The sequence below is a fragment of the Rana temporaria genome, chromosome 1, assembly GCF_905171775.1.
Source record: "Rana temporaria chromosome 1, aRanTem1.1, whole genome shotgun sequence".
Taxonomy (NCBI): Eukaryota; Metazoa; Chordata; class Amphibia; order Anura; family Ranidae; genus Rana; species Rana temporaria.
In genome coordinates, this window is record NC_053489.1 from 356,901,460 (window position 1) to 356,927,021 (window position 25,562).

General features: G+C 43.9%; 1 protein-coding gene across 1 annotated transcript in view; it reads left to right on the plus strand.

Moving 5' to 3' along the window:
* Nucleotides 1-25,562, plus strand: part of JAK3 (Janus kinase 3) — a 184,428-nt gene that overhangs the window by 147,006 nt on the left and 11,860 nt on the right. The window contains exons 13-20 of the mRNA XM_040321407.1: nucleotides 655-739; nucleotides 6,538-6,671; nucleotides 12,687-12,819; nucleotides 15,239-15,390; nucleotides 19,071-19,221; nucleotides 19,306-19,439; nucleotides 22,504-22,693; nucleotides 24,855-24,979. Of these exons, the coding sequence (XP_040177341.1) occupies nucleotides 655-739; nucleotides 6,538-6,671; nucleotides 12,687-12,819; nucleotides 15,239-15,390; nucleotides 19,071-19,221; nucleotides 19,306-19,439; nucleotides 22,504-22,693; nucleotides 24,855-24,979 (1,104 nt within the window). The remainder of the gene's footprint in view (nucleotides 1-654; nucleotides 740-6,537; nucleotides 6,672-12,686; nucleotides 12,820-15,238; nucleotides 15,391-19,070; nucleotides 19,222-19,305; nucleotides 19,440-22,503; nucleotides 22,694-24,854; nucleotides 24,980-25,562) is intronic.

Consider the following 25,562-nt stretch of genomic DNA (forward strand, 5'->3'; position numbering starts at 1 on the left):
CTCTCACTTGCTCTACAGTTCGTTACTGCTGCGGTGAGTCCCGGGAAGCCGCACAAAAGAATGGGCAATACATTTTTTAAATTCAAATCAGACCATCCATCCATATCTCAATGCTTTTTTTCCCTTTTCTTTTTTTTTCTTTTTTTGAGAAAGCACTTTAAAAAAACACCCCCCTTAGCATTTCTGGCCATGGTCATCTTGAGTAAAGGCAGATGATTAATGTACCATTTACTTCCTGAAATCAATCTTCCCTTGGCTCAGGCATGCAGGCAGAAGGGCGATCTTATCTGAGAAAGTCCCCCCCCCCCCCCTCCTCCAGATGAAGGAAAAAATGTCCCTGAAGACTCCTGGGATGTATGACATCATTTTGGCCCAGATGAGAAACCAGGAAGCAACTGAAAAATCTAAGAAATAAAAACTATCTTTCTATTTAATAATGATGGCACCATAAGGATACAGAATTCTTATTACTGATTGAAAGAGTTTAGATCCGCTTTACAGAGGAAGTCCATCCTATGGTTGCTACACCTTAGTAAACTGCAAAGTAACTTTTCTTTTTAAATACTAACTAATGTTATTTTATATTTAGTTTTACTCACAATGTTTTTACTATATTGCCTTACTAATCAACATTTACATTTTTTCACACTGTAGTCTTTCTTAGAAGCCGCCAGTATAATGAACCAGCTCTCTCACAAACACCAAGTCCTACTGCATGGAGTCTGTGTGGGGAAACAAAGTGAGTGAGCAAGGACTGTGTCACATAGCGCTTTGTGTTTTCCCATGCTTTTATAAGTGATAAACTTTGATTTCCCTCCATGCGTTGTGTATTGCACTAATATTTTATCATACAAATGTCACATTGTGCAGTGCAGTCAACGATGAAGACAAAGGCCCAGATTCACAGAGAGCAAGGCGCACATTACGCCGCCATAGAGCACACACCGTACGCCACGCCAACGTAGCGCGGAGAGGCAAGCATTGCATTCAGCAAGCCAGTGCTCCAAACGCTGCGCCAGATTGGCGTAGGTTTCGAAGGCGCACGCCGGCGTAGGTGGAAGTGGGCGTGACCCCATGCAAATGATGGGCCGAGCGCCAGACAGGTACGTATCACGAACTGCGAATGCGCCGTGACGTGGACACATACACAGCACCCCCCTGCACCTGCTCACAACCACGCCGGCACAACTGCCTAAGCTACGTCGGATCATCGCGTACGCCGTGCACATAACGTACGCCCAGCCAGACACACGTCCAACGCACAATACGCCAGCTTGTGTTCCCTGGTGCAGACCTGTGCATGTCTGTTGCCGGGTTGCACCTCATTTATGGGGAATAACTTTACGCCGGACGTACAACTTACGCGCAATCTCGCGTAGCATGCGCCGGGCACATGCACGTTCGTGAATCGGCGTATTTCACTCATTTGCATGTTTGAATGGCTAATCAATGGGAGCAGCCCCATGCGTCCAGCCCATATGTGCGCCCACCCTACGCCGGCGTGTGCAAGCTATGTCAGCGGGGTGTAGCCTGTTTTTAGGCGCATGTTGGTTCGCGGGTCTGCTGCACACATGCGCCGGCGCATATTGGCACTTACGTCGGTGTAACGTGTTATACGTCGGCGTAAGTGCTTTGTGAATCTGGGCCAAAAATATGGAGATAAACAGCATTGGCTCTTATCAAGGCCACATTTCCATTACTGGAGCCTGTAGGTGCACATCCTTTGGTGCGCAACATAATATTTTTACAATCACGGCACGTCTGTTACAGAGAACATAATTTTTTCTAATGCTAACTTTGTTTAGAATATTGTGGTAATGTGTAAAAAAGCTAATATGAAATGATTGAATTTATACTAATGGTAGGAGAAAATGTTTGACAAGTACAGTGAGAAAAACATTTTTTTTTTATTCGGGTGCTTTATGACACACCCTGTACCCACATAGTAGTAAATCCAGGATGGCTCTTATTTATAACAGTTGCAATAAATAAGATGCGTCCTTGTATTCTTTAATTTACACCAAATATAGCTATTTTGAGTGGGAAACACCAAATATCATTTCTTATCTGTTGTAATTTCTGTTTTTTTGTTGTTGTAATTCTTTATTAGACATTGTGCATTATTCAGTTAACTCTAGAGACGTTATATAATGTAGAAGACAAGTAAGCTGGAAATGGGAGGTAATGATCCCAAAATACATAATGTGTGGGTTTTAACAATCTCCTGTGCCAAATCACCTTGTTCCTTAAACATTGGGAACAGAGAAATATGTCAAAACAGAAGGAGATGTGAGGAAGGAGCTGCAAACAAATCCAAGGGGTGGGAGGGGTGAGAAAGCACAACGCTTCTCCACTCCATCTCCCCCTCTTTTCCCTGGAGAACCATTCAGAGCGCAGAGCCAGAGACAGACCGTAACACCCATTAAGCTATGCCAAAAGGGTTCAAGCGGGTCCAGGGGTAGCTGGTAGTACAGTATGGAGCATGTGTATACCAGTGGCAGCTGGTGGTTTTTATTTTTTTTGGGGGGGTGGCCAGGGGTGGTACTGATTCCCGCTCCTCCCGCCCACTGTCTGCCAGTCGGTCGGGCACTTACCCCATCTGGGTGGTGGGTGGCAGGTGTCGGGCTGCGGGCATCAGCTCTGGTGTCCTCTGCTCCAGCACGGCGGCTTTCACTGTGCGTCTGCTCTCTCCTCCTCTTAGGTGCTAGGCATCCAATAGGATCACCTGACGTTTTGGCCAATCGAGTAACGGCCTTACGACCTGCTTCCTGATTGGTGGGAAGGAGATTTAGTGTGAAAATAGTAAATATTCATTCGCTATGGTCACACAAGTGGCCCCGAGCCCACCCTTTTTTGAAGCCTATTAGACCCTCTGGCTCTAATCAGGTGCTTCAAAACTGCCCCATTGGCATCCAAAGTCCTGCGCCCTGTATGTAGATCAGGGGGCCGGACACATGGATGAGAGGGCAGCGCCCGTGTACCCTTAAGACGGGCCACCGCTGGTTTATACCATCCAAGGTCACCACGTCTCCCGTAATGTGTCTTACCTAATGTGTCTTACTAAGAGAGGCTGTCAGACTTTCCATAGATTCAATTTCTGTCTTAAATAAAAACATTTGCAAAGTAAAGTCTAAGTTTAGGTGAAATAGGCAAACATCAAGGGTCCACCCATTCTGCCCCTCCGTCATTCATATTAGCTGCAGTATTGCTTCCTGCAATTAAAAGTGTCCTCTGAAAGAACGTGTACCTTTTACTTAATCGCCCCATCCTTGCTTTCCATTGCAGGAATTATTATTTTTTTGTTTGCCATTGATTTGTAGATTTCTCTTTATATGTTCTGAAAAATTTCCTAAATAAATAAAAAAACACCATTACCTTCAGCCATGTATACATATTTGTTTTTATTTGTTTTTTAATACAACTTGTACCTAAATATTTATTTAGTTTTAAATTCCTGGAAATCTCAGAAAAGCAACAATCCTTTGGAAGGTTGACTGTATAAACTGTATACATTTTAAATGTGCTGTTTACTCTGATTTCAGATTTAATACTTTCTCCCCCTGCAGTTCATTTTGTTTTGTGGTAATACCGTATAAATTGAACTTAATGTAATCTTTGTTAGTTAACCTTTACCAAAAAACTGCTAATTCGGGTAATGGGGTCCGGTAGATAAAAACAAACTGCGCAGCTTGGACTGAAGTTAAATACTGCCCTTTTTAAAAGTGTAAGCCATTTATGTATAGTGCCTTCCAAAGCCTGGCAAAACAAAACTCCAGAGATGGCATCATCCTGTCCTGCCTTGTTTGCTGAAACATTGTTACTCAGTCAGATCCCAGCTGAACTGAAGTGATTGTAAACCTTTTTTTTTCACCTGTTCTGTGGTTTTGCACAGAGCAGCCCTGATCCTCCTCTTCTGTGATCCCCTGTCGACGCTCCTGGCTCCACCTCTTCGGCCAGTGCCCTCATAGGAAGCCGCTTCCTATGAGGGTACTAGTGTAGGTTTGATCCCAAGTCGCACTGTTGGCATCTATAGACACAGACAGTGTGGCTTGGCATTGCCCCTGCTCCCTCATCACAGGATTTGAATGACAGCGCAAGAAACCAATGGCTATCAATGTCCTCTGTGCAGAGGGAGAGAGCTGGGAGAGCTTCTGCTCTTGGGCACAGCGCTCTATCAAGATCGGGCCCAGGTAAGTTTAAGGGGGGACTGGTGAGATCCTGAGGCACAGAAGGTTTTTTACCTTAACCACTTAAAACCCGGACCAAAATGCAGCTAAAGGACCCGGCCAGGTTTTGCGATTCGGCACTGCGTCGCTTTAACAGACAATTGCGCGGTCATGCGACGTGGCTCCCAAACAAAATTGGCGTCCTTTTTTTCCCACAAATAGAGCTTTCTTTTGGTGGTATTTGATCACCTCTGCGGTTTTTATTTTTTGCGCTATAAACAAAAATAGAGCGACAATTTTGAAAAAAAATCTATTTTTTTAACTTTTTGCTACCGTATTATAAATATCCCCCAAAAATATAAAAAAAAAAACATTTTTTTTCCTCAGTTTAGGCCGATACGTATTCTTCTACCTATTTTTGGTAAAAAAAATATCGCAAGAAGCGTTTATCGGTTGGTTTGCACAAAAATTATAGCGTTTACAAAATAGGGGATTATTTTTTTTGCATTTTTATTAATGTTTTTTTTTACTATTAATGGCGGCGATCAGAGATTTTTTCATGACTGCGACATTATGGCGGACACTTCGGACAATTTTGACACATTTTTGGGACCATTGTCATTTTCACAGCAAAAAATGCATTTGAAATGCATTGTTTTCTGTGAAAATGACAGTTGCAGTTTGGGAGTTAACCACATGGGGCGCTGATGGGGTTATGTGTGACCTGAAGTGTGTTTACAACTGTAGGGGGGTGTGGCTGTAGGTGTGACTACCTATGAGGAAAGCTATGAGGAAAGATTAGAAGAACTAAATCTATTCACTCTTGAGAAGAGGAGAATTAGGGGGGATATGATCAACATGTACAAATATATAAGAGGTCCATACAGTGTACTTGGTGTTGAGTTATTCACTTTACGGTCAACACTGAGGACAAGGGGGCACTCTTTACGTCTAGAGGAAAAGAGATTTCACCTCCAAATACGGAAAGGTTTCTTCACAGTAAGAATCTGTGAAAATGTGGAACAGACTTCCTCCAGACGTGGTTATGGCCAGCTCAGTAGATTGCTTTAAGAAAGGCCTGGATTCTTTCCTAAATGTACATAAAATAACTGAGTACTAAGATTTGTAGGTAAAGTTGATCCAGGATAAATCCGATTGCCTCTCAGGTGATCAGGAAGGAATTTTTTCCCCTGCTGTAGCAAATTGGATCATGCTCTGCTGTTTTTTTTTGCCTTCCTCTGGATCAACTGTGGGTATGGAGTTGGGTGTATGGGATTGTACTGTGCTTTTTATTTTTTTTATTTTATTTTTTTTGTGGTTGAACTGGATGGACTTGTGTCTTTTTTCAACCTGACTAACTATGTGACATCATCGATTGTGTTTCCCTATATAAGGGAACACACGACCGATGTGCAAAAACAACAAGGATATGGACAGCCGCACTCCAGTAACTTAAAAAAGACGTGCCCTTTATTGGGTACAGGAAAAAATACACTACAGGTATCAGCACACAGTGGGATAAACAGCTGACGCGTTTCGCATTGCTCATAAGCTATGATTAAGCATTGACACTCAATGCGAAACGCGTCAGCTGTTTATCCCACTGTGTGCTGATACCTGTAGTGTATTTTTTCCTGTACCCAATAAAGGGCACGTCTTTTTTAAGTTACTGGAGTGCGGCTGTCCATATCCTTGTTGTTTTTGCACATCCTGTGCATTGCCAGCACCCATCTGCTTCTGAGTGGACATCAATTACCCCAGTGAGCTCACCTGGAGCGGCAGCTCTCTTACCAACACACGACCGATGATGCCGCCACAGTGAAGACCGGGGAAGCTGTGTTTACACACAGCTCTCCCCGTTCTTCAGCTCCGGGGACCGATCGTGGGACTCCAGCGGCGACCGGGTCCCGCGGTCACGGAGCTTCGGACCGGGGCGCGTGCCCACGACCCATAGCTGGGTACTAGCACAGGACGTACCTGTACGTGCATGTGCCCAGCCGTGCCATTCTGCCAATGTATATGTGCAGGAGGCGGTCCTTAAGTGGTTAATGCAGAAAATTAAGGTGAAAAATCTTACGCCTTTAGAACCACTTTAAACCCCCTAGCAACAATGCAAGATGGGATGATGCCATCTCTGAGAGTGTTTCACTCAGGCTTCAGGAGGTACATAAAAGGCCTACACTTATATATATATCAAGGGCATTATTCATCTTTAGTCAAGGCTGCATGCACAGTTTAATTTTATATACAGGAGCCCCTACAGGCAATTTTTTGGACATGGTGAACTAATGCTTTAAACATTGTAGTTGTGGTACATTATCTTGGATCTCTTTACAGTTTTTAATAGTACAATATATTTATTATATTCTAGTTGTGATGGTCCAGGAGTTTATAGTTCTGGGAGCCTTAGATCTCTACTTAAAAAGACAGCAACAGAAGGGTCCTATTCCTGTCAGCTGGAAGCTGGAAGTGGTCAAGCAGCTTGCCTACGCTCTCTGCTATATGGTATGACTGATCATTTTCAAGATTTAGTAAGAAAAATATACTTTAATGTCTATTTTCATTTTTGCAGTCACATTTAGGTAAACCCCAGTATATATTTCTATATGTTCTCATTTGTATAGCATACATAAAAATATTAAACCAATCCATAAATAAACCTCATGCTTTGTTATGTTAACCATGGAGCTGCTGCACCTTAACAAACTTGAATACCAGATCCCAAATAATATCTAACAAATAAAAGTAAGTGTCTCCTTACAATGACAATAAACTCAAGTCATTGCTCAAGTCCTGCAGGAACGCGTGGGAACGGAGTTTCTGCACTTTTTTCACAGCCGGAACTCAGTTCCCTTTGCAGGACTAGAGCAGCCGAGAGCAGCCAAGCCGCCCGAGCCAATCCTTCACTAAGCGGCGATGCCCAGCTCGAGTCACTGTCAGGGGCAGGCGAACCTTAGTAATCCTTTATGTTACAGGCCGCTTCATGTATATGGATTCATCGGGTAGTGTGCGGGTATTCCGTCACTTCCTCGATGCCGCAATGTCTCCTGGGAGCTTTTGTCATTGTTCCCAGGAGACATTGCGGATTTCTGCCGTGAGTTATCATGGGATTTAGAAAGAACTTGCTTCTATCGAACTTACACTACCTGATGAATCCATATACAGGAAGCGGCCAGGAACATAAAGGATTACTAAGGTACAGTGGATCGGGGGAAAAAAAACATGCGGTTTAGAAATTATTCATATGAGAGTATCATTTTTTTTTTTTTTGGTGGGGGAGTGGATCTTGGGTGGGAGGGTGGGAGTTCCCACACTTTTTTCCCCAGGACTTGACCCCTGACTCAAGTGAACTAAAATGAAAATTTGCTGAATAAATCAATTGCTGAATAAATCAATCCGCATAACATGCTGTGAAAATAAATTATGAAAATAAAATAATAAAATAGCCGCTGTCACTTTAAGTGATTTCACTACCACCTATAAACAATATAATGTGCCAAAAAACAGTGCTGCACTACTTAAAACCATGCATAGTCCGTGAACAATAAACTGTGTAAATACAATAATTAAAATGTTGCGCTATTGAATGAATACAATAATAATAATACTGTAAACATCTAAAACAAAAGTTTATGTGAAAAATACTGTATTTGATTGAAGAGGATCCTGTCATTAATCAATTCCCCAAACAATGCAAACAAGGATAAGTGCTCTCAGATATCCAGGGGGAAGATTGGGATGACATGTGGGACCACCCCTTCAAGCACTTGGTGTCTGCCAGGGACCGTCTGATACAGTTTAAATTCCTACATCGAATTTACTATACACTGGCTAGGTTGGAACACATTTACCCCTCCTCTAATGGCGAATGTTGGAGATGTTCATTCTCCTCAACTAATGCGGAACATATTTTTGAGAGTTGTCCACAGAGTTTCTGGTCTGGGATCACCTCCTGTATCTCTGAGGTTCTCAGTGTTCCAATGCCTATGACACCTAAGGTTTTTCTCCTTGGATTAGTAGAGGAGGTGGTTTCTTCTCTTGCTCAATATATGGTTATTTTATGGTAGGAAAGCTATCCTACTGCACTGGAAAAAGCCAAGTGCTCCTACCTTGTCATAAAGAAAAACATAAAAAAAAAAAAACATAAAAAGTGTAGCGCTTAACAAATGAAATAACACCTAAATATAATAAAATATAGTGTACATCAGTGAAAATCAATGAACAATTAAACAAATTGTTCATGAAAGACTGAATATGAGGATCAGGTCACATTCAAGGCCCTCTGCCTCACTCACAAATGTATACAAGGAATTGCCCCCAATATTTATGTGAGAAAATAAAATCCCACAACTCCAATCACGTTCTTCGATCAACCAACCAAAATCTACTTTAAATCTCCAAGTCCCGCTATAAGTCTAAAGGAGAACGAAGATTCGCAGTCCATGGACCCTGACTGTGGAACGCGCTACCAACTAACATCCGAATGGAAGAAAATCATCGGGCCTTCAGGAAAAAACTCAAGACCCATCTTTTCTGAAGGATATGGATGGAAATGGATACCAAATGCCTTGAGGCGATTCTGTTCGCATTTGTAGCGCTATACAAGTTATTCACTCACTCATTCAATATATAAATGAATACAAAATCACTAATAAGTGAAAGTAATAATCAAAAAGTTCAATGTGAGTCAGAGTAATGATACACCCAATGGTCTTGAGTGAAACAAGTGCAATAGAAGTGACCGCCACCAAGCAATGAAGAAGAGGCTTACCGGAGGCAGTGAACCCGGAGGAACATATGTTCATAGGATCAACTGGGCATATTGTAAACCACTGTGAAAACTGGATCCTCAGCTGCAGTTCCCATAAAGCGGCTCCCACACCGATCCAATGTAAGGGGGTTGTTCAGATAAATGAGGTGCTTCCGGGTAATAATCCGATTAATGCCGGCAAGTGAGGCCAATTGTGGTATAAAATTAAGAGAAAAAAGAAGGGCACATAGTGTAATACTGTTTGCAAAAATAATTTAATGTAGGTAGGAACACTTACATTTAGAAGGATAAAACAGCGCTTATCAGGTAGTAAAAACGGCAGCAGTGGAGTCTTCCGACGCATTTCGCAACAAAGTGCATCGTCAGAAACCTGTCGGGTGACTCCACTGCTGCCGTTTTTACTACCTGATAAGAGCTGTTTTATCCTTCTAAATGTAAGTTCCTACCTACATTAAATTATTTTTGCATACAGTATTACGCTATGTGCCCTTCTTTTTCTCTTAATTTTATACCACAATTGGCCTCACTTCCCGGCATTAATCGGGTTATTACCCGGAAGCACCTCATTTATCTGAACAACCCCCTTTGTTTACATTGGATCAGTGTGGGAGTCACTTTATGGGAACTGCAGCTGAGGATCCAGTTTTCACAGTGGTTTACAATATGCCCAGTTGACCCTATGAACATATGTTCCTCAGGGTTCACTGCCTTCGGTAAGCCTCTTCTTCTTTGGTTGGTGGTGGTCACTTCTACTGCACTTGTTTCACTCAAGACCATTGGGTGTACCATTACTCTGACTCACATTGAGCTTTTTGATTATTACTTTCACTTATTAGTGATTTTGTATTAATTTATATATTCAGTCTTTCATAAACAATTTGTTTAAATGTTTATTGATTTTCACTGATGTACACTATATTGTATTATATTTAGGTGTTATTTCATTTGTTAAGCGCTACATCTTTTATGTTTTTTCTGTCTTCCACCATTTGTCCACTGGAATTGTTAGCCGCTCACCTTTTAGACAGTGCGGAATTTTTTTGTATTTTGTTACCACTCCTACCTTGTCATATTGGAAGGGACTGATAAACTCTGGGATCCATCTTTATAGAGCAACTTATAGGTCAAAGGGTTGCACAATTTTTTTTAGAAAGTGTGGCAGGCATGGCTTGACTCTTCTTCCACTGTGGGCTGACATACATATGCATGGTTGGGTGATATAGTCCCCAATTTGGATGTCATGGGGTGGCTAATCATGTGATCTCCCGGTGAATTCCTGAATATGTACTTACCTATTTATCTCCTCAACTAGTTTTAAGCATCCTACCCGGTGAATGACATTGTAACACTTTGTTGAATTGATTGGTGTTCTTGCTTCTAATTTCCTGGACTTGAGCTGATGGTCGGGGTTTGGGAGGTGGGAGGGAGGGGGGTCGGGGAAATGTTGTTTCTGGGTAGTTGAATTCTGTTAGTTTGAAGTTACCGGCCCTGCATGGCCTTTGGGCGGAGTAGGTATGTTGCCTGCACTGTTCCTTGTGCTCTGTTTTTGTAATGTATAAAAAACGTAGTAAAAATGATGAGTGCTCTCCACCACCAGACTGCTCAGCTCATATTAAAGAAAAATCAACAGTTATCCCCTCTGGGGAAATGATGACACCTGGCGTGCTGTAGATCACAGACCTCCTTTGGATAAATGGCTCCTTTAATAGGGTTGCCCAATAGAGTGTTTATATGTAAAAGAAAGGTAACATCTAGTGCTCTCTGTTTCCAAAAGATTTAACCACTTACGGACCGCCCATTGTTATACATCGGCACTTTGAAGAGGGATAGTGTTATGGCAGAAGCTAGCTGCAATAACCCGGTAACTTCTTCAGCGGGCAGTCCACTTTCAGATAAAAGTGGTCTCTGCGGTGGATTCGCCACAAGATCACTTTTATCGGTGGCGGGAGAGGGCCTCCCCCTCCCGCCGTGCTACGGTGCCCTCCGCCGCTTACCTAAAAATATGTTTTTTTAAATAATTACTACCTCTTAGATGTTTGTGAGGAGAAGACATCATGACAATAAGAACATGTAACAAATATAAAGTAGGTTTCTTTCCAGTTTGGCTGCGAAAGTGGAAATACAATTTAATGCATTCATTATAGCCAGCCTCTAAAGTATTAGAAGCCATGGAAAGATGCATTCTCATGTGAATATTCAGCAATTCTTTAGAAGCCTGATTTCTTTGCAAAACCACTTTTTATAATTAAACTGCTAAATGTGTCAGTAACTGAGGCTCAAGGAAAGTCATAACAAATTCAAGTGGTTGTAAATGCTAAAGTTTTTATTTTTTACCTTAATGTATTCTCTGCATTAAGGTAAAAAAAGTTTTTGGGGTAGATCCACGTACAACGGCGCATTATTGCGCCGGGCGTAGCGTATCTAAGATACACTACGCCGCTGTAACTTACTTTTTTTTGTTTCGAATCCTCAACAAATTTGCGCTGTAAGTTACGGCGGCGTAGTGTATCTCTTGCGGCGTAAGGGCGCGGAATTCAAATCGATGTAATGGGGGCATGTTTTATGTAAATACGTTGTGACCCGACGTAAACTACGTTTTTTTTTTAACTGCGCATGCGCCGTCCCTGGGGGGATCCCAGTGCGCATGCTCGAAATTTAACTGGAACAAGCCAATGCTTACGACGGTGACGTCATTCTACACAAATTCCTATTCGCGAACGACTTACGCAAACGACGTAAACATTTCAAATTTCTAGACGGGAAGGACGGCCATACTTAACATTGAGTACGCCTCAGAACAGCACCTTTAACTATACACCGGAAAAAGACGAATGAAAACGACGTAAAAAAATGCGCCGGGCCGACGTACGTTCGTCGATCGCCGTAACTAGCTAATTTTCATACTCGACACGGATTTCGACGGCAACGCCACCTAGCGGCCGCCTAAAAATTGCAGCTTAGATCCGACAGCGTACTAAGACGTACGCCTGTCGGATCGATCCCAGATGCCGTCGTATCTTGTTTTGTGGATACAAAACAAAGATACGACCCAAGAAATGTAAAATTACGCCGGCGTATCGGTAGATACGCCGGCGTAATCCTTTTGTGGATCTGCCCCTTTATGTGTAGCTCCCCCTCAGCCCCCTTAAATACTTACCTGAGCCTGATCTTGATTCAGCGCTGTGCTCTCTCCCTCCTCACTGGACTCAGTGAGAGCAGTGGGAGCCATTGGCTGCTGTTCAGTGGCGAGGGAGTGGGGGGGTGGGACCACGTTGAAATGTGTGTTTTAATAGATGCATCCAGTATGACTCGGGTTCGAGCCCGCACAAGTGCCCCCAAAGAAGGTGGCTTTATATGTAGGCACTCGGCAGGGTGGGGAGCCAGGAGCCTAGAAAAAAATATTTGAACCTTTACAATCGCTTTAAAAATGCTGTTTTTTTCATGCTGACCAGATGCAGCAAAAATGCAGGTCAACCTAAATTGCATATCCCCCATATAAAAAAGACTGACTATCTACTCGAAGAACACATAGGGGGTGATTTACTAAATCTGGAGAGTGCAAAATCTGGTGCAGCTGTGCATGGTAGCCAATCAGTTTCTAGCTTCAACTTGTTCAATTTAGCTTTGACAATAAAAGCTGGAAGCTGATTGGTTTCTATGCAGAGCTGCACCAGATTTTGCACTCTCCGGTTTTAGGCAATCACCCCCATACTGTATCTTTAAACACATGTCTTTTGTCTCTACCACAGGAGGATAAGCAACTAGTTCATGGGAACATTTCTGCTAAAAAAATACTTTTGACCCGTGAAGGTGACAAGGATACCCCTCCTTTCATTAAACTCAGTGACCGTGGTATAAGCATCAAAATCCTTGATCAAGGAAGTAAGCTCTTCAGAAAATATTTATTGCATTTATCAAACATTTTATCCAATACCTGTAAATTTACCTTGTTCTCTACTTTTATATGGTCATACAATGCATCCTCTTAATAAGAACCAACAATGAGGTGTGAGTCCCATAGCTCTTTGTATGTAATATTATTGTACATTCTAGGTTACCAGTTCATGTAACTGTGGTTATAATTGGAAAATCATTACAACATGAAGCTTTACATCATTTACTAAGCTCTAGAGCAACTGCACTTGCAAAAGCAAATACCCCTCGGCCTCCGCACAAACAGAATCGCAGTACGCCAGTCCCCCAATTCGCGATTTTACAGCGATCCGTCGACGACAATCATGGCAAAATCACGCCACGACCAGGGTGCCATTGGAAGTGATTCTGCCCATAATTCAGGATGCCTAGATGTGAACGGAGCCTTAAAGTGTTTGTCAGGAAAATCAAAATAGCTAAAAAGCTGTCCTTTCAAAAGAAGAACACTTACCTCTCCTGCTGCCCGCACTGCCAGTCAGATGAAGAGAAATCTCCCTCTCATTCTTAATCACTTCCCGCCTGCCATATAGCCATATATTATGCGCAAAGTGTTCATTTATCCTGACTAGGGATGAGCTCCCTCGTGTTCGCACAGTGCACGTGCAGAGCCCACTAGGAAGTCTGCACGGTGCTGCGCTAACCACAGGCAGGGAGACATTTCCCGATCTCTGCAGCCAAGCATCGGGAAATGTCTCCCTGCATGTGATTAGTGCAGCGCTGTGCAGACTTTCTGGTGGGCTCTGCACGTGCACTGTGCGAACACGCCGGAGCTCATCCCTAATCCTGACTGGACGTCATATGACGTCCAGCAGGATAAGCTGCTAGCGCACGCCCGCAGCGATCGGTGGTGTGATGTGTCAGTCTGACACACCGCATCTCCGATCCTGTTAAAGTACCTCTGACGTAGACTCTTTACCACGTGATCACTTACGTCCAATCACAGCTGATCACAGTGTAAACAGGAAGAGCTATATATCAGCTTTTCCTCCACTCACACTGACAGACACGATTAGAGGAGAGCTGGTCAGCTGCTCTCCTGACAGGGGGGGTCTGTGCTGATAATCAGCGCATTTATTATCAGTGCGGACCCATCGAGGATGCCCACCCAGGATTACCAGGGATGCCAATCAGTGCCCAATAAGGATGAGCCTCAGTGCCCATCAATGATGCCTGCCTGTGCCCCCTAACAGTGCCATCTATCAGTGCCGCCCATCAGTGTCCACCAGTGCCGCCCATCAGTGCCACCTATCAGTGCTGTCTATCAGTGCAGTATAAGGTCCCTCATCATCCGTGCCCATCAGTGCCAATCCATACTGCCTCATCATCCGTGCCCATCAGTGAAGGAGAAAACTTACTTATTTACAAAGTTTTGTAACAGAAACAAAGAAACTCTTTTTTATCAAAATTTTCGGTCTTTTTTTTGTAGTGCAAAAAAATAAAAACCCCACTAGTGATCGAATACCACCAAAAGAAAGCTCTATTTGTGGGAAAAAATATATAAAAATGTTGTTTGGGTACAGCGTCGCATGACTGCTCAATTGTCATTGGTAGCACTGAAAGGTAAAAATTGGTCTGGGCAGGAAGGTATATAAGTGCCCTGTATTAAAGTGGTTGAGATAAAAAAAACTTCTGTGTGCCTCAGCCCCCCTCAGCTCCCTTTTGATCCAGCAATAGCCAGGAAGTCCGAGGACTCTTCCTCCTCATTGGTTGAGACACAGCAGTGGACGCCATTAGCTCACGCTGCTGTCAATCAATGTCAGTGAGCCAATAAGAAGAGAGAGAGGGCAGGGCCAAATGGACATACAGAGCAGTGGCTCGGCTCAGGTGCCTCCACAGCAACCTGCTTGCTGTGGGGGCACTCACCAGGAGGGAGGGGCCAGGAGTGACGGTTGCTGAACCGAGAAGAGGAGGATCAGTGCTGTTCTGTGCAAAAACATTACATAGAGCAGATAAGTATGACATGTTTGTTATTTTTAAACAAAAACAAGTAAGACTGTATTGTCACTTTAGGCTTTGATAATAAAACCTGTGAAGCTGATTAGTTTCTATGCAAAGCTGCACCAGATTTTGCATGCTCCAGTTTTAGTAAAGCCCTCCTGTTGCATCTACTATTTCTGACCTTTTTTCTGAAAATGCTAGTTGCCTGCGAGCCTGCCCTTGTCTAGCTTCTGACACCGAGCAAGCATGCAGCAAGTGAAGGCAAAGTAAAGTCAAACTTACTGCATACGTTAAGGTGTGCATTGTTAGCATTTGCAAAATTGTGCATATTTCAATAGTCTGAAGGAATTTTTGTGTACAGTACTTGCTTTATATTATACTGTTTACATACTAACATGCTTTTTTAATGCCTACTTATTTACATTTGTAGTGCTTCTAGAGAGAATTCCATGGCTGGCTCCAGAATGTGTATCTGATCCCAAAACTCTAGCTCTAGAGTCTGATTGTTGGAGCTTTGGGGTCACTCTATGGGAGATCTTTAATGATGGTACTGTACCCCTAAATGCAGAAGAACCAGAGAAGGTGTGTACTATTAAGGATTTCAACAGTTAACGGTGTGACTACTCATGTGTATGTCTTTGCAACATATGTTACTTTTTATTGATAAAAATATGCTTGATTTTTTTAAACTAGTTTTTTATTTTTTATTATATCCTATAATACCCCCTACACTTGGTAGTATCTTCAATATAACATAAGCAAGTCCCAGGAGTGTTAGATGCCTGTGTCCTCCATTTTAGATTATGGTTCCATCCTGTGTTACTACAAGACACAGCAGTAACAGAGGATCAAACCACAGGGTGCATGGAGAGGAAAATAAATGTATTTACATTATCTTAAAAAAGCAGTAAATTAATTTTAAAACAAACCATCACTGACCTCTATAGCTGCAAGCACTATAAAGCAATTCATCCTTTAAAGTTCACAGCAGAGGCACTAAAATTGTTTAAAATGGTTGTAAACCTCTGAAAATAAAAATTAACAAAGCATATCCTTTTATAGTGTGTATGCCTTGATCCAAAGTACCTACTGTAATTTCCTCTGCTATCTTCATAATGCACAGTCTACTTGGAGGTACAACCACACCAGACAATGCCCTACCCATCTCCTTCCTGCGGTGATGTCTTCTCCCCTCTCCAGTTCTTCTTCCTCCTCTGGTAATGTATTGTCCCTTCTCTGGTTCCTCTCCCTCCTCCGATTCTTCTCCCTCCTCCGGTGATGTCTTCTCTGGCTCTTCTCCCTCCTCCGCTCATGTCTTCTCTCTCCGCTGTCTTCTTTGGCTGTCTTCTTCCTCTGATGTCTTCTCCTGACTCTAGCTCCTACTGTTGTGTTAGGTCCGGTGTGTGCCGTTGCTTATATAGCCATGGGGCGTGCCCATCCGGTGACATCATCCCGAGACCCCGCTCCTTGTGACGTCACCGCCCATTATGCCCGAGCAAAGGGAGAAGACATCACTGGAGAAGGGAGAAGAACCGAAGGATGGAGAAGACCCGGAGAGGGGAGAAGACATCACCGGAGGAGGGAGAAGAGCCAGAGAGGGGAGAAGACATCACCGGAGGAGGAAGAAGATCTGGAGAGCGGAGAAGACATCACCGGAGGAGAAATGAGAAACGGATGAAGGAGAAGAACCAGAAAGGGGAGAAGACATCACCGGAGGAGGAAGAAAAGCCAAAAAGGGGAGAAGACATCACCGCGTTTAACAGCTTTTAGCAGCTCAGATGTTTTAACAGCTGTAACGCCGGTCCTCCAAACACACAGGCCCTGTTTTTTTTTTTTGCAGCTAGAATAACATGGAGAGGCATATTTAAGCTGCAAAAAAAAAAATATCTTACGCTGTTAAAAGCAGCTGTAAAAACACCCTGGGCCAGATTCATGAATATCTACGGCGGCGTAACGTATCCCCTTTACGTTACGCCGCCGCAAGATTTTGGCGTAAGTGCTTGATTCACAAAGCACTTGCCTGTAAACTTGCGGCGGCGTAGCGTAAAGCCATCCAGCGCAAGCCCGCCTAATTCAAATGGGGCGTGTACCATTTAAATTAGGCGTGTTATCGCGCCGAATGTTCTGCGCATGCTCCGTTAGGAAATTTCCCGCCGTGCTTTGCGCGAAATTACGGCGCCCCAATGTGTTTTTTGAACGGCGACATGCGTAACGTACTTTCATATTCCCGGACGTCTTACGAAAAAAAAAAAAAAAAAATTGACGCGGGAACGACGGCCATACTTTAACATGGATGGTGTAATTTTACACCATCTAAATAGCACTCTTAACTTTACGACGGGAAAAACCGGCTATCGACGACGTAAGAGATTGCGACGAACTCGCGTATCTTCGTGGATCGCCGTAATCAGCTAATTTGCATACCCGACGCTGGAAAACGACGCGAACACCACCCAGCAGCTGCCGGAAAATTACACCTAAGATCCGAAGGCGTACGCCTGTCGGATCTTAGCCAAAAGCCGTTGTATCTTTGTTTGTGAATTACAAATAAAGATACCACGCGGCAAATTATAAAAAGTACGCCGGAGTATCAGCAGATACTCCGGCGTACTTTTTATGTGAATCTGGCCCCCTGTGTGCATGAGGCCTAAAGAAGAAAACTAATGCAGCCACCACATTTAAAGTGATTCGAAAGGCAGAAAGTTTGCCTGTAAAAAATAAAGTAAACAATCCAATACTAGTGCCTTCACCCCACCCTAAACACCTGCCAGCTGATAAAAAAAAAAAAAACGGAGCCATATATGGCCAGCTTTATATTATTTTTTGTTGAAGCTAAACACAATAAAGCCCTGTATACACGATCGGTTTGTCTGATGAAAACGGACCGATGGACCGTTTTCATCGGACGAACCGATCGTGTGTGGGCCCCATCGTTTTTTTTTTTCATCTGTGAAAAAAAATAGAACCTGTTTTAAATGTTTCCTATGGTTAAAAAAAAAACGATAGTCTGTGGTAGGGTTGTCCAGATACCGATACCAGTATCGGTATCGGGACCGATACCGAGTATTTGCGGGAGTACTCGTACTCGCGCAAATACCCCCGATACCTAAATAGAATACTTTCCCCCCCCTTCCCCCCCCCCCCGCCGCTGCCGCATCGCGCCACCGCATCGAGGGACATGGCTAGAGGGACATTGCTGCATATGTGAGGGACATGGCTAGAGGGACATGGCTGCATATGTGAGGGACATGGCTGCATATGTGAGGGACATGGCTAGAGGGACATTGCTGCATATGTGAGGGACATGGCTAGAGGGACATGGCTGCATATGTGAGGGGCATGGCTAGAGGGACATTGCTGCATATGTGAGGGACATGGCTAGAGAGACATTGCTGCATATGTGAGGGACATGGCTAGAGGGACATTGCTGCATATGTGAGGGACATGGCTGCATATGTGAGGGACATGGCTAGAGGGACATGGCTGCATATGTGGGGGACATGGCTGCATATGGGGGGGACATGGCTGCATATGGGGGGGACATTTAAAAAAAGTATCGGTATTCGGTATCGGCGAGTACTTGAAAAAAAGTATCGGTACTTGTACTCGGTCCTAAAAAAGTGGTATCGGGACAACCCTAGTCTGTGGGGAAAGTCCATCGCTCAAAAATCCACGCATGCTCAGAATCAAGTCGTTGCATGCTCGGAAGCATTGAACTTAATTTTTCTCAGCACGTCGTAGTGTTTTACGTCACCGCGTTGGACACGATAGAATTTTTGACTGATGGTGTGTAGGCAAGACTGATGAAAGTCATGTTCATCGGATATCCGATGAAAAAATCCATCGGATTAGATTCCATCAGATATCCGATCGTGTGTACAGGACTTTAGGCCCCTTGCACACTGATGGACCGATGGGGTCCATCTGTAAATTTTTTAGGCGGACCTGATCAGACCATCCAGTGCTCTCTATGGAGAGGCGGATGTCAGCTGACATCCGATCCTGTCTGCTAAAAACAGACGAATAGGGGTCTGTTCCCCATCCATCTGGCGGATCGGAGGACAGTAGGATGGAAACGGACGGGCACTCCCTAGAGAACAGTGGGCTGTGTACGTGTTCACTCTGCATCAGCGGAGCAGACATGGACCTGTCATCTGCCTGCTCAGCGGGGATCAGCCGAGAGATATAATATATAATGTATCAAAAGCTGTTTTGTTACCATTTGTTACCATGTCTCTGATTAACTACTTCTCTTTAAACAGAAATTACAGTTTTACAAAGAACAGACACAACTTCCAGCTCCACACTGGATAGAGTTGGCAAGCTTAGAGCAGCAGTGCATGTCCTACAACCTCGCCTTAAGACCATCATTTCGTTCTGTCATTCGAGAGCTAAACAACCTTATTGCATCTGGTGGGATACAGTGATTTCTTTTGTATATGCAATGTTTTTGAGGCAGAAGACTTGTGATGACAAATTACGTTTGTCTTCTCGTAGATTATGAGCTGTTAGTGGATTCCAAGGGGCAACAATCAAAAGAGGGATCCAGGGTTTGTGACCATGCCTGGGAATACCAGGACCCCAGCGTATATGAAGAAAGACATCTTAAATATATATCAGTTCTTGGCAAGGTGACGTTTTTTCTTTTTTTTTTTTCTCTTGACAATCAAGTTTATAGTTGTATTTGTGTGTAATTATAATGGAAATAGTAGATCTGTGTGACATTTCTGTCATTATATTGTACTGTAGTGTAACTATGGAGTCTGTGATGGTCTTAAGCTGTAAGTGGTGTGCCCCTGGGTTCTGTCTTGGGGCCAATCTGTTGCTTAAAGTGGAACTACACTGCATCTGAGCACCACAAAGCAAAAATGCTACTTAAAGTGGATGTAAACCCAAAAGTGTTTTTTTTTTGTTTTTTTTTTGATGTCACAATGTAGAGTATAAGATTTCCTATCATCTGTGCCCAGTCTTGCCACACAGAGTTAATCCAGCGCTGAGCAATCCTCTTTTATTGTTCAGTGAAAATTAACAGACTTCCAGATAAAACCCTGTCTAAATACAAAGGCCCAGATTCTCAAAGGGCTTACGACGGCGCAACGCCATTTGCGCCGTCGTAAGTCCTAATCTGGGCCGTCGTATCTATGCGACTGATTCTTAGAATCAGTTACGCATAGATATCCATTAGATCTGACAGGCGTAAGGCTCTTACGCTGTCAGATCTTGAATGCAATTTTTTTTCGCCGCTAGGTGTCGCCTCCGTCGTTTTCCCGATCGAGTATGCAAATTAGCAAAATACGCAAATTCCCGAACGTACGCACGGTCGACGCAGTGAAGTTACGACGTTTACTTTAGATTTGCGACGCGTAAAGTTGCCCCTGGGTCTATGAGGCGCAGTCAATGTTAAGTATGGCCGCCGTTCCCGCGTCGAAATTTAAAAACTTACGTCGTTTGCGTAAGTCGTCCGTGAATGGCGCTGGACACCATTTACGTTAACGTCGAAACCAATGACGTCCTTGCGACGTCATTTAGCGCAATGCACGTCGGGAAATTTTAGGGACAGCGCATGCGCAGTACGATCGGCGCGGGAACGCGCCTAATTTAAATGATCCACGCCCCCTACCCGGATCATTTGAATTAGGCGGGCTTGCGCCGGAGAATTTACGCTACGCCGCCGCAACTTTACAGGCAAATGCTTTGTGAATCAAGCACTTGCCCGTAAAACTTGCGGCGGCGTAACGTAAACGATATACGTTACGCCCGCATAGTTTAATGCCCAGATACGAGAATCTGGGCCAAAGTCCTTTCCTCTCTCCTTGCTTTGAGTGACAGGTTATTTACATATCTAGCTTGGACATATTTATCATATGTTATGTTATGTTTATCATAATATGAGGTGATCCACAGGTCATTGTATATTACCAGGATGTGTTATGTGGGGGAGGGGTGGATTTCTCACTTTTTATACTGTGGATCACCTCATATTATGGCAAATTTGGGGTTTACATCCACTTTAATTCACTTTTAATATTCAAAGCAAATACACCTATCCATCAATGTCTCCTTGCTTTATTTTTTTGAGAAATCAGTTTGAAAAACACATTCCCCTTAGCATTTCTGGACATGGCCATCTTGAGTAAGGGCGGATGATTCATGTAGCCTTGACTTCCTGGAATCCATCTGCCCTTAGCATAGGCATACAAGCAGGAGGATGTGCTTGGCTGAAAAAAACCCTCTTCCCCTCCAGAAGACATACTGAGTATGACACTGTTTGCCTAGCCCTGGAAACCAGGAAATAATAATAAAAAAAAAAAAAATTGTTCAAAACAAGTAACTATGATATAGATTCCCATCGATTTACTAATGCTAGCAGCATAAGGATTAAAAATAGTCAATGTTTATTGAGAGTTCCACTTTAATGATATAGATGTTGAAATCAAGAGCTCAGTTTCAGTGTTTGCTGATGATACCGAAGTATGCTGGTATAAAACTTCCACACTGGGTGTGGCATCATTACAGAAGACAAAAAAATGAAAATTGAATACTTACCTTGCCGTAATTTTCCTTTCCTGGTGCCTAACCATGGCAGCATACATATGGTTGGTTACTCCGGCCTCAACCAACCCCCAGGACCAATTTAAACTCTTTAAAAGAGTGTCCGCCCCCCCATACACCATTCTTGTAACTAGACTCAAACATTAAAGGATTATAAAAAGGGAGGGCGTATGCTGCCATGGGTAGGCACCAGGAAAGAAAAATTACGGAAAAGTAAGTACCGTATTTATCGGCGTATAACACACACAGGCGTATAACACGCACCCTAACTTTAAGAGGAAAGTTTCAGGAAAAAAACGTTCCACAGCCCCCTGCGTATAACACGCAGGCACAGTTTACCCTCTATTTTCAGGGTAAAAAAGTGAGTGTTATACGTCAATAAATACAGTATTCAATTTTCCATTTTCCATTTCAGCATACATATGGTTAATAACTCGCTCACAGGGAGGGTAGCTGCCCAAAATATTTTTACTTTCGATTATAGATCAGACATCTATGAAGCCCCTCTGCTTCTTTTTTTTTAAGTCTTGGGAAGCAAGTGCAACCAGGACTAGGCCATAGTAGGATGGTAATGAGGTAAAAGACGACCATTTTCCCGCCTGACAGAGAGTTTCTAGGGAAATTTGTGCTACGGCTGCCCAGGAAAAAGCCATTCCCTGCGTAGAGTGAACACTTTTTAATTTTGGAACCCGGAGGACCACAGAACTTTGCAAACTCCCAGGATTGAATATGGCCGTGGGAGGCAGTCTTTACCTTAGAGCAGTTTTCTCAGTCACAAGATGGAGGAAATACCTGAACGCCAGACCTAGAAAAGATCCACAAAATGGGTTCCCAGACTTTTTGGCGCCTTTAGCAGCCTAAGTTATGGAACTCCATATACAGGAGAGCATGGAGTGGCCTTGTAAGGGCTGATCCAGGTGATACACGACCCTGCAGGTTTGAGGACAGAAGAAAGAATGGTGTATGGGGGGGCGGACACTCTTTTAAAGAGTTATAATTGGCCCTGTGGGTTGGTTGGGGGCGGATTAACCGACCATATGTATGCTGCCATGGAAGGCACCAGGAAATGTGTTTTGCCAAATTCAAAATTAGTAACTGATCATTAATTCCTAATTTTTATACTTTTTTTTTAATCTTTCTCAGGGTAATTTTGGCAGTGTTGAACTTTGCAGATATGATCCTTTGGGTGACAACACCGGAGAGCTGGTGGCAGTAAAAAAGCTCCAGCAAAGCACAGCTGAGCATGTTCGGGACTTCAACAGAGAGAGCCTGATTCTGCGTGCCCTCCACAGCGACTACATTGTCAAGTACAAAGGGATCTGTTACAGTGCAGGTCAAGCAGAGATGCATATCTATCTACATCACTTTTTTACATCCTCACCAATTTCCTTTTGAGTACTGTTGGTTTTCATTTACAGTATTACTGTACTAGTCTTTTAGGCACCAGTCAAATCTGGTGTTTTTGGAACACGCGACAAAGTGCACAGAAAACGCTTGTTCTGCTGCGCATTTTGGAAATGCACTGAAAATGCATGTCACGCTTGTGGTGCCATTATTTTTTTACGCTACTCCAAGCGTGGGTAGCCAACACGCGATTTGCCACGCTACAAACGTGCCAAGATTTGCAGTGAAAAAAGGCGCCGCACTCAATTCCAAAAAAAAAGGTTCTGAAGCTTCTATGGCACGTTTGTCGCTAATAGGTTTGTGATATACTTTAAAAAGTCCATGTAGCTGTAAGGCTGGATTCACAACTGAGCATAGCGCCCACTGCCTCAGGATGCACTGGCTGTGTTTTGTTTTCTGGCCCTAAAGTCACTTAAACACCTATGCGTGCATGGACACAGAGGGGCGTTTAGAGGCAGAAAAATATTGCCGGACACCCCCCAACAACCACGGTAAAAATGTCCAGTGTGCATGAGGCCTCAAAGACACTTTCACTCCTCATCGTTTTCCTCCCCTCCTAACAAATATGATCTTAGAGCCCTTTCACACTGGAGCTTATTGCAGGCGCTATAGCATTAAAAATAGCGCCTGCAATCCGCCCTTAAAAAGCTGCTCCATTGTCTCCAGTGTGAAAGACCGGGGGCTTTCACACTGGAGCGTTGCGCTAGCAGGACGGTAAAAAAAGTCCACATCTTTATCCACATCTTTGGAGCGGTGTGTATACCGCTCCTCCACCACTGCTGCCCATTGAAATCAATGGGACAGTGTCCCTATACCGCCCGTAATGCGCTGCTTCAGAATTGCATTGCGAGCGGTTTTAACCCTTTCTCGGCCGCTAGCGGAGGTTAAATGTGCCTCGCTAGCGTCCGAAATGCGCCGCAAATCCGCCGCAAATCAGCAGCGTTTTACCGATGACGCTATGGGTGGCTCAGTGTGAAAGGGTTTTTTTTTCATACCTTTATTGTGACAGATGCCCCCACTTTGTTAATCTATGACTAGGTGAGGATGACATCACCTCAGATTGCATTCCCCCCACTCGTATCCTCCTGGGACAACCTGAGGGGGTGAGAGAGACCGCACACAGCAGTGTCTCTCATCCCCTCATGCACAAGACAGCCTGCACCCTTACATTGTTGTGAGACACTGGATTCCTTACCAGTAGAGCACCTTGAGCAGCACTATGAATGGTTAAGCGGTTAAGCTCCTGGGACAACCTCACACTAGGGTGACCACCTGTCCCGGATTGCCCGGGACAGTCCCGCATTTTGCAGGTCTGTCCCGGGTACCTTTATGCCAGGACAGTACAGTGTCCCGGAATTAAACTGACACGGTCACCCCCTGATGCCCCTAAAAAAATGCCGCCACATCACCACTTTATTCACTGACAGTACTTGTCCTGACTGGGAATGTCTGGAGGAGCACAATCCCCGCGCCCTGCTTGTGATTAGAGAAATCATAAATCCTGCCTCTTGTGTCCAATCACTGTGCTGTGATTCTTTACCACACAAGCTGATTTTTGGGAAAGAGGGTGTCCCTGAATGGCAGTTTGGAAATGTGGTCACCCTACCTCACACATTCCTGGAGGCTGCAGGACTGGTCTACTGGTGCCACACAATATTGCGCATGAGCAGTGGAGAGCTGGCTGTGAATCATCAGGATGTCACTGCTGGCTAGCAAATCCAAGATGGCGGGGCCTGGGATTCGCAGCCCTAAGAGAAGACAGAACTAGGCTCCATGAACCATTTTTTTCTTTTAGTCAGCAGGTACAGTATTTGTAGCTGCTGGCTTCATTTTTTTTAAACCAGATTGAAATTCCTATTTAGGCTGCAATTCTTTTACTCACACACCCTGAACAGACTGCACGACTACAAGTATTTACACTATATATGCTATGTCTTATCTCAGCTTTACAGCTCCTTTGGCAGGTAAAATAGGTTACAGGTATATGTGTCACACTCCCAATATCTATGCATTTTCCATCCCATTGATTTCTTTTGTTTAGATTTTATATAAATGCAAAGCTGCCTGTTTAACACATTTTTCCTATTAAGGTCGCCGAAGTTTCCAGCTGATTATGGAATACCTTCCTAATGGTAGTTTACAGGAATATCTTCCTAAGCACAGGGATATGCTGGAATTCCACCACCTCCTACTTTATGCATCCCAGATCTGCAAGGTATGCTTTTCTATACAAAACATAAAACATACTGTCCAGCTTTGAGATCCTATAACATCAGTGTGCTTCTTTGCAGCATTGTTATACTTAAAAACAAAAATGCAATGTATTGTAGCTCACCAAACCATGTGGTGGTTGCACTAGTTTTCTTTTTTAGGCTTTGTTTCCTTTATTACAGTGGCGGCTGGTGGTATATCCGCCTGACGAAACCCCCCGGTCGGGTCCTCCCGCTCCCCCTTGGTCAGTCGGTCACCAGCCCTGCACTCACCAATCTAGGTTGCAGGCTTCCTCCGGGCGGCAGGCTTCACCCTGCGTATCCTCCTTCCTAGGCTTCACGGCGGCTTCCCCTTCGTCTCCTCCCTCCTCCTCCCCGGCGGCCAATAGGATCCCTTCTCCTCTTGACCAATCGGATCTCAGGACCCTTTTCCTGAGCTGGGATTGTCCGGGAGGAGAATCAGGAAGACAATAGCAATATTAATTGGCTATTGTCGCACAACTGGGTGGGCTCGGGACGCAGTGCGCTGTGCCCCGAGCCCAGCCTCTAAACCATATGGATGGGCCGCCCCTGCTTTATTATATTATT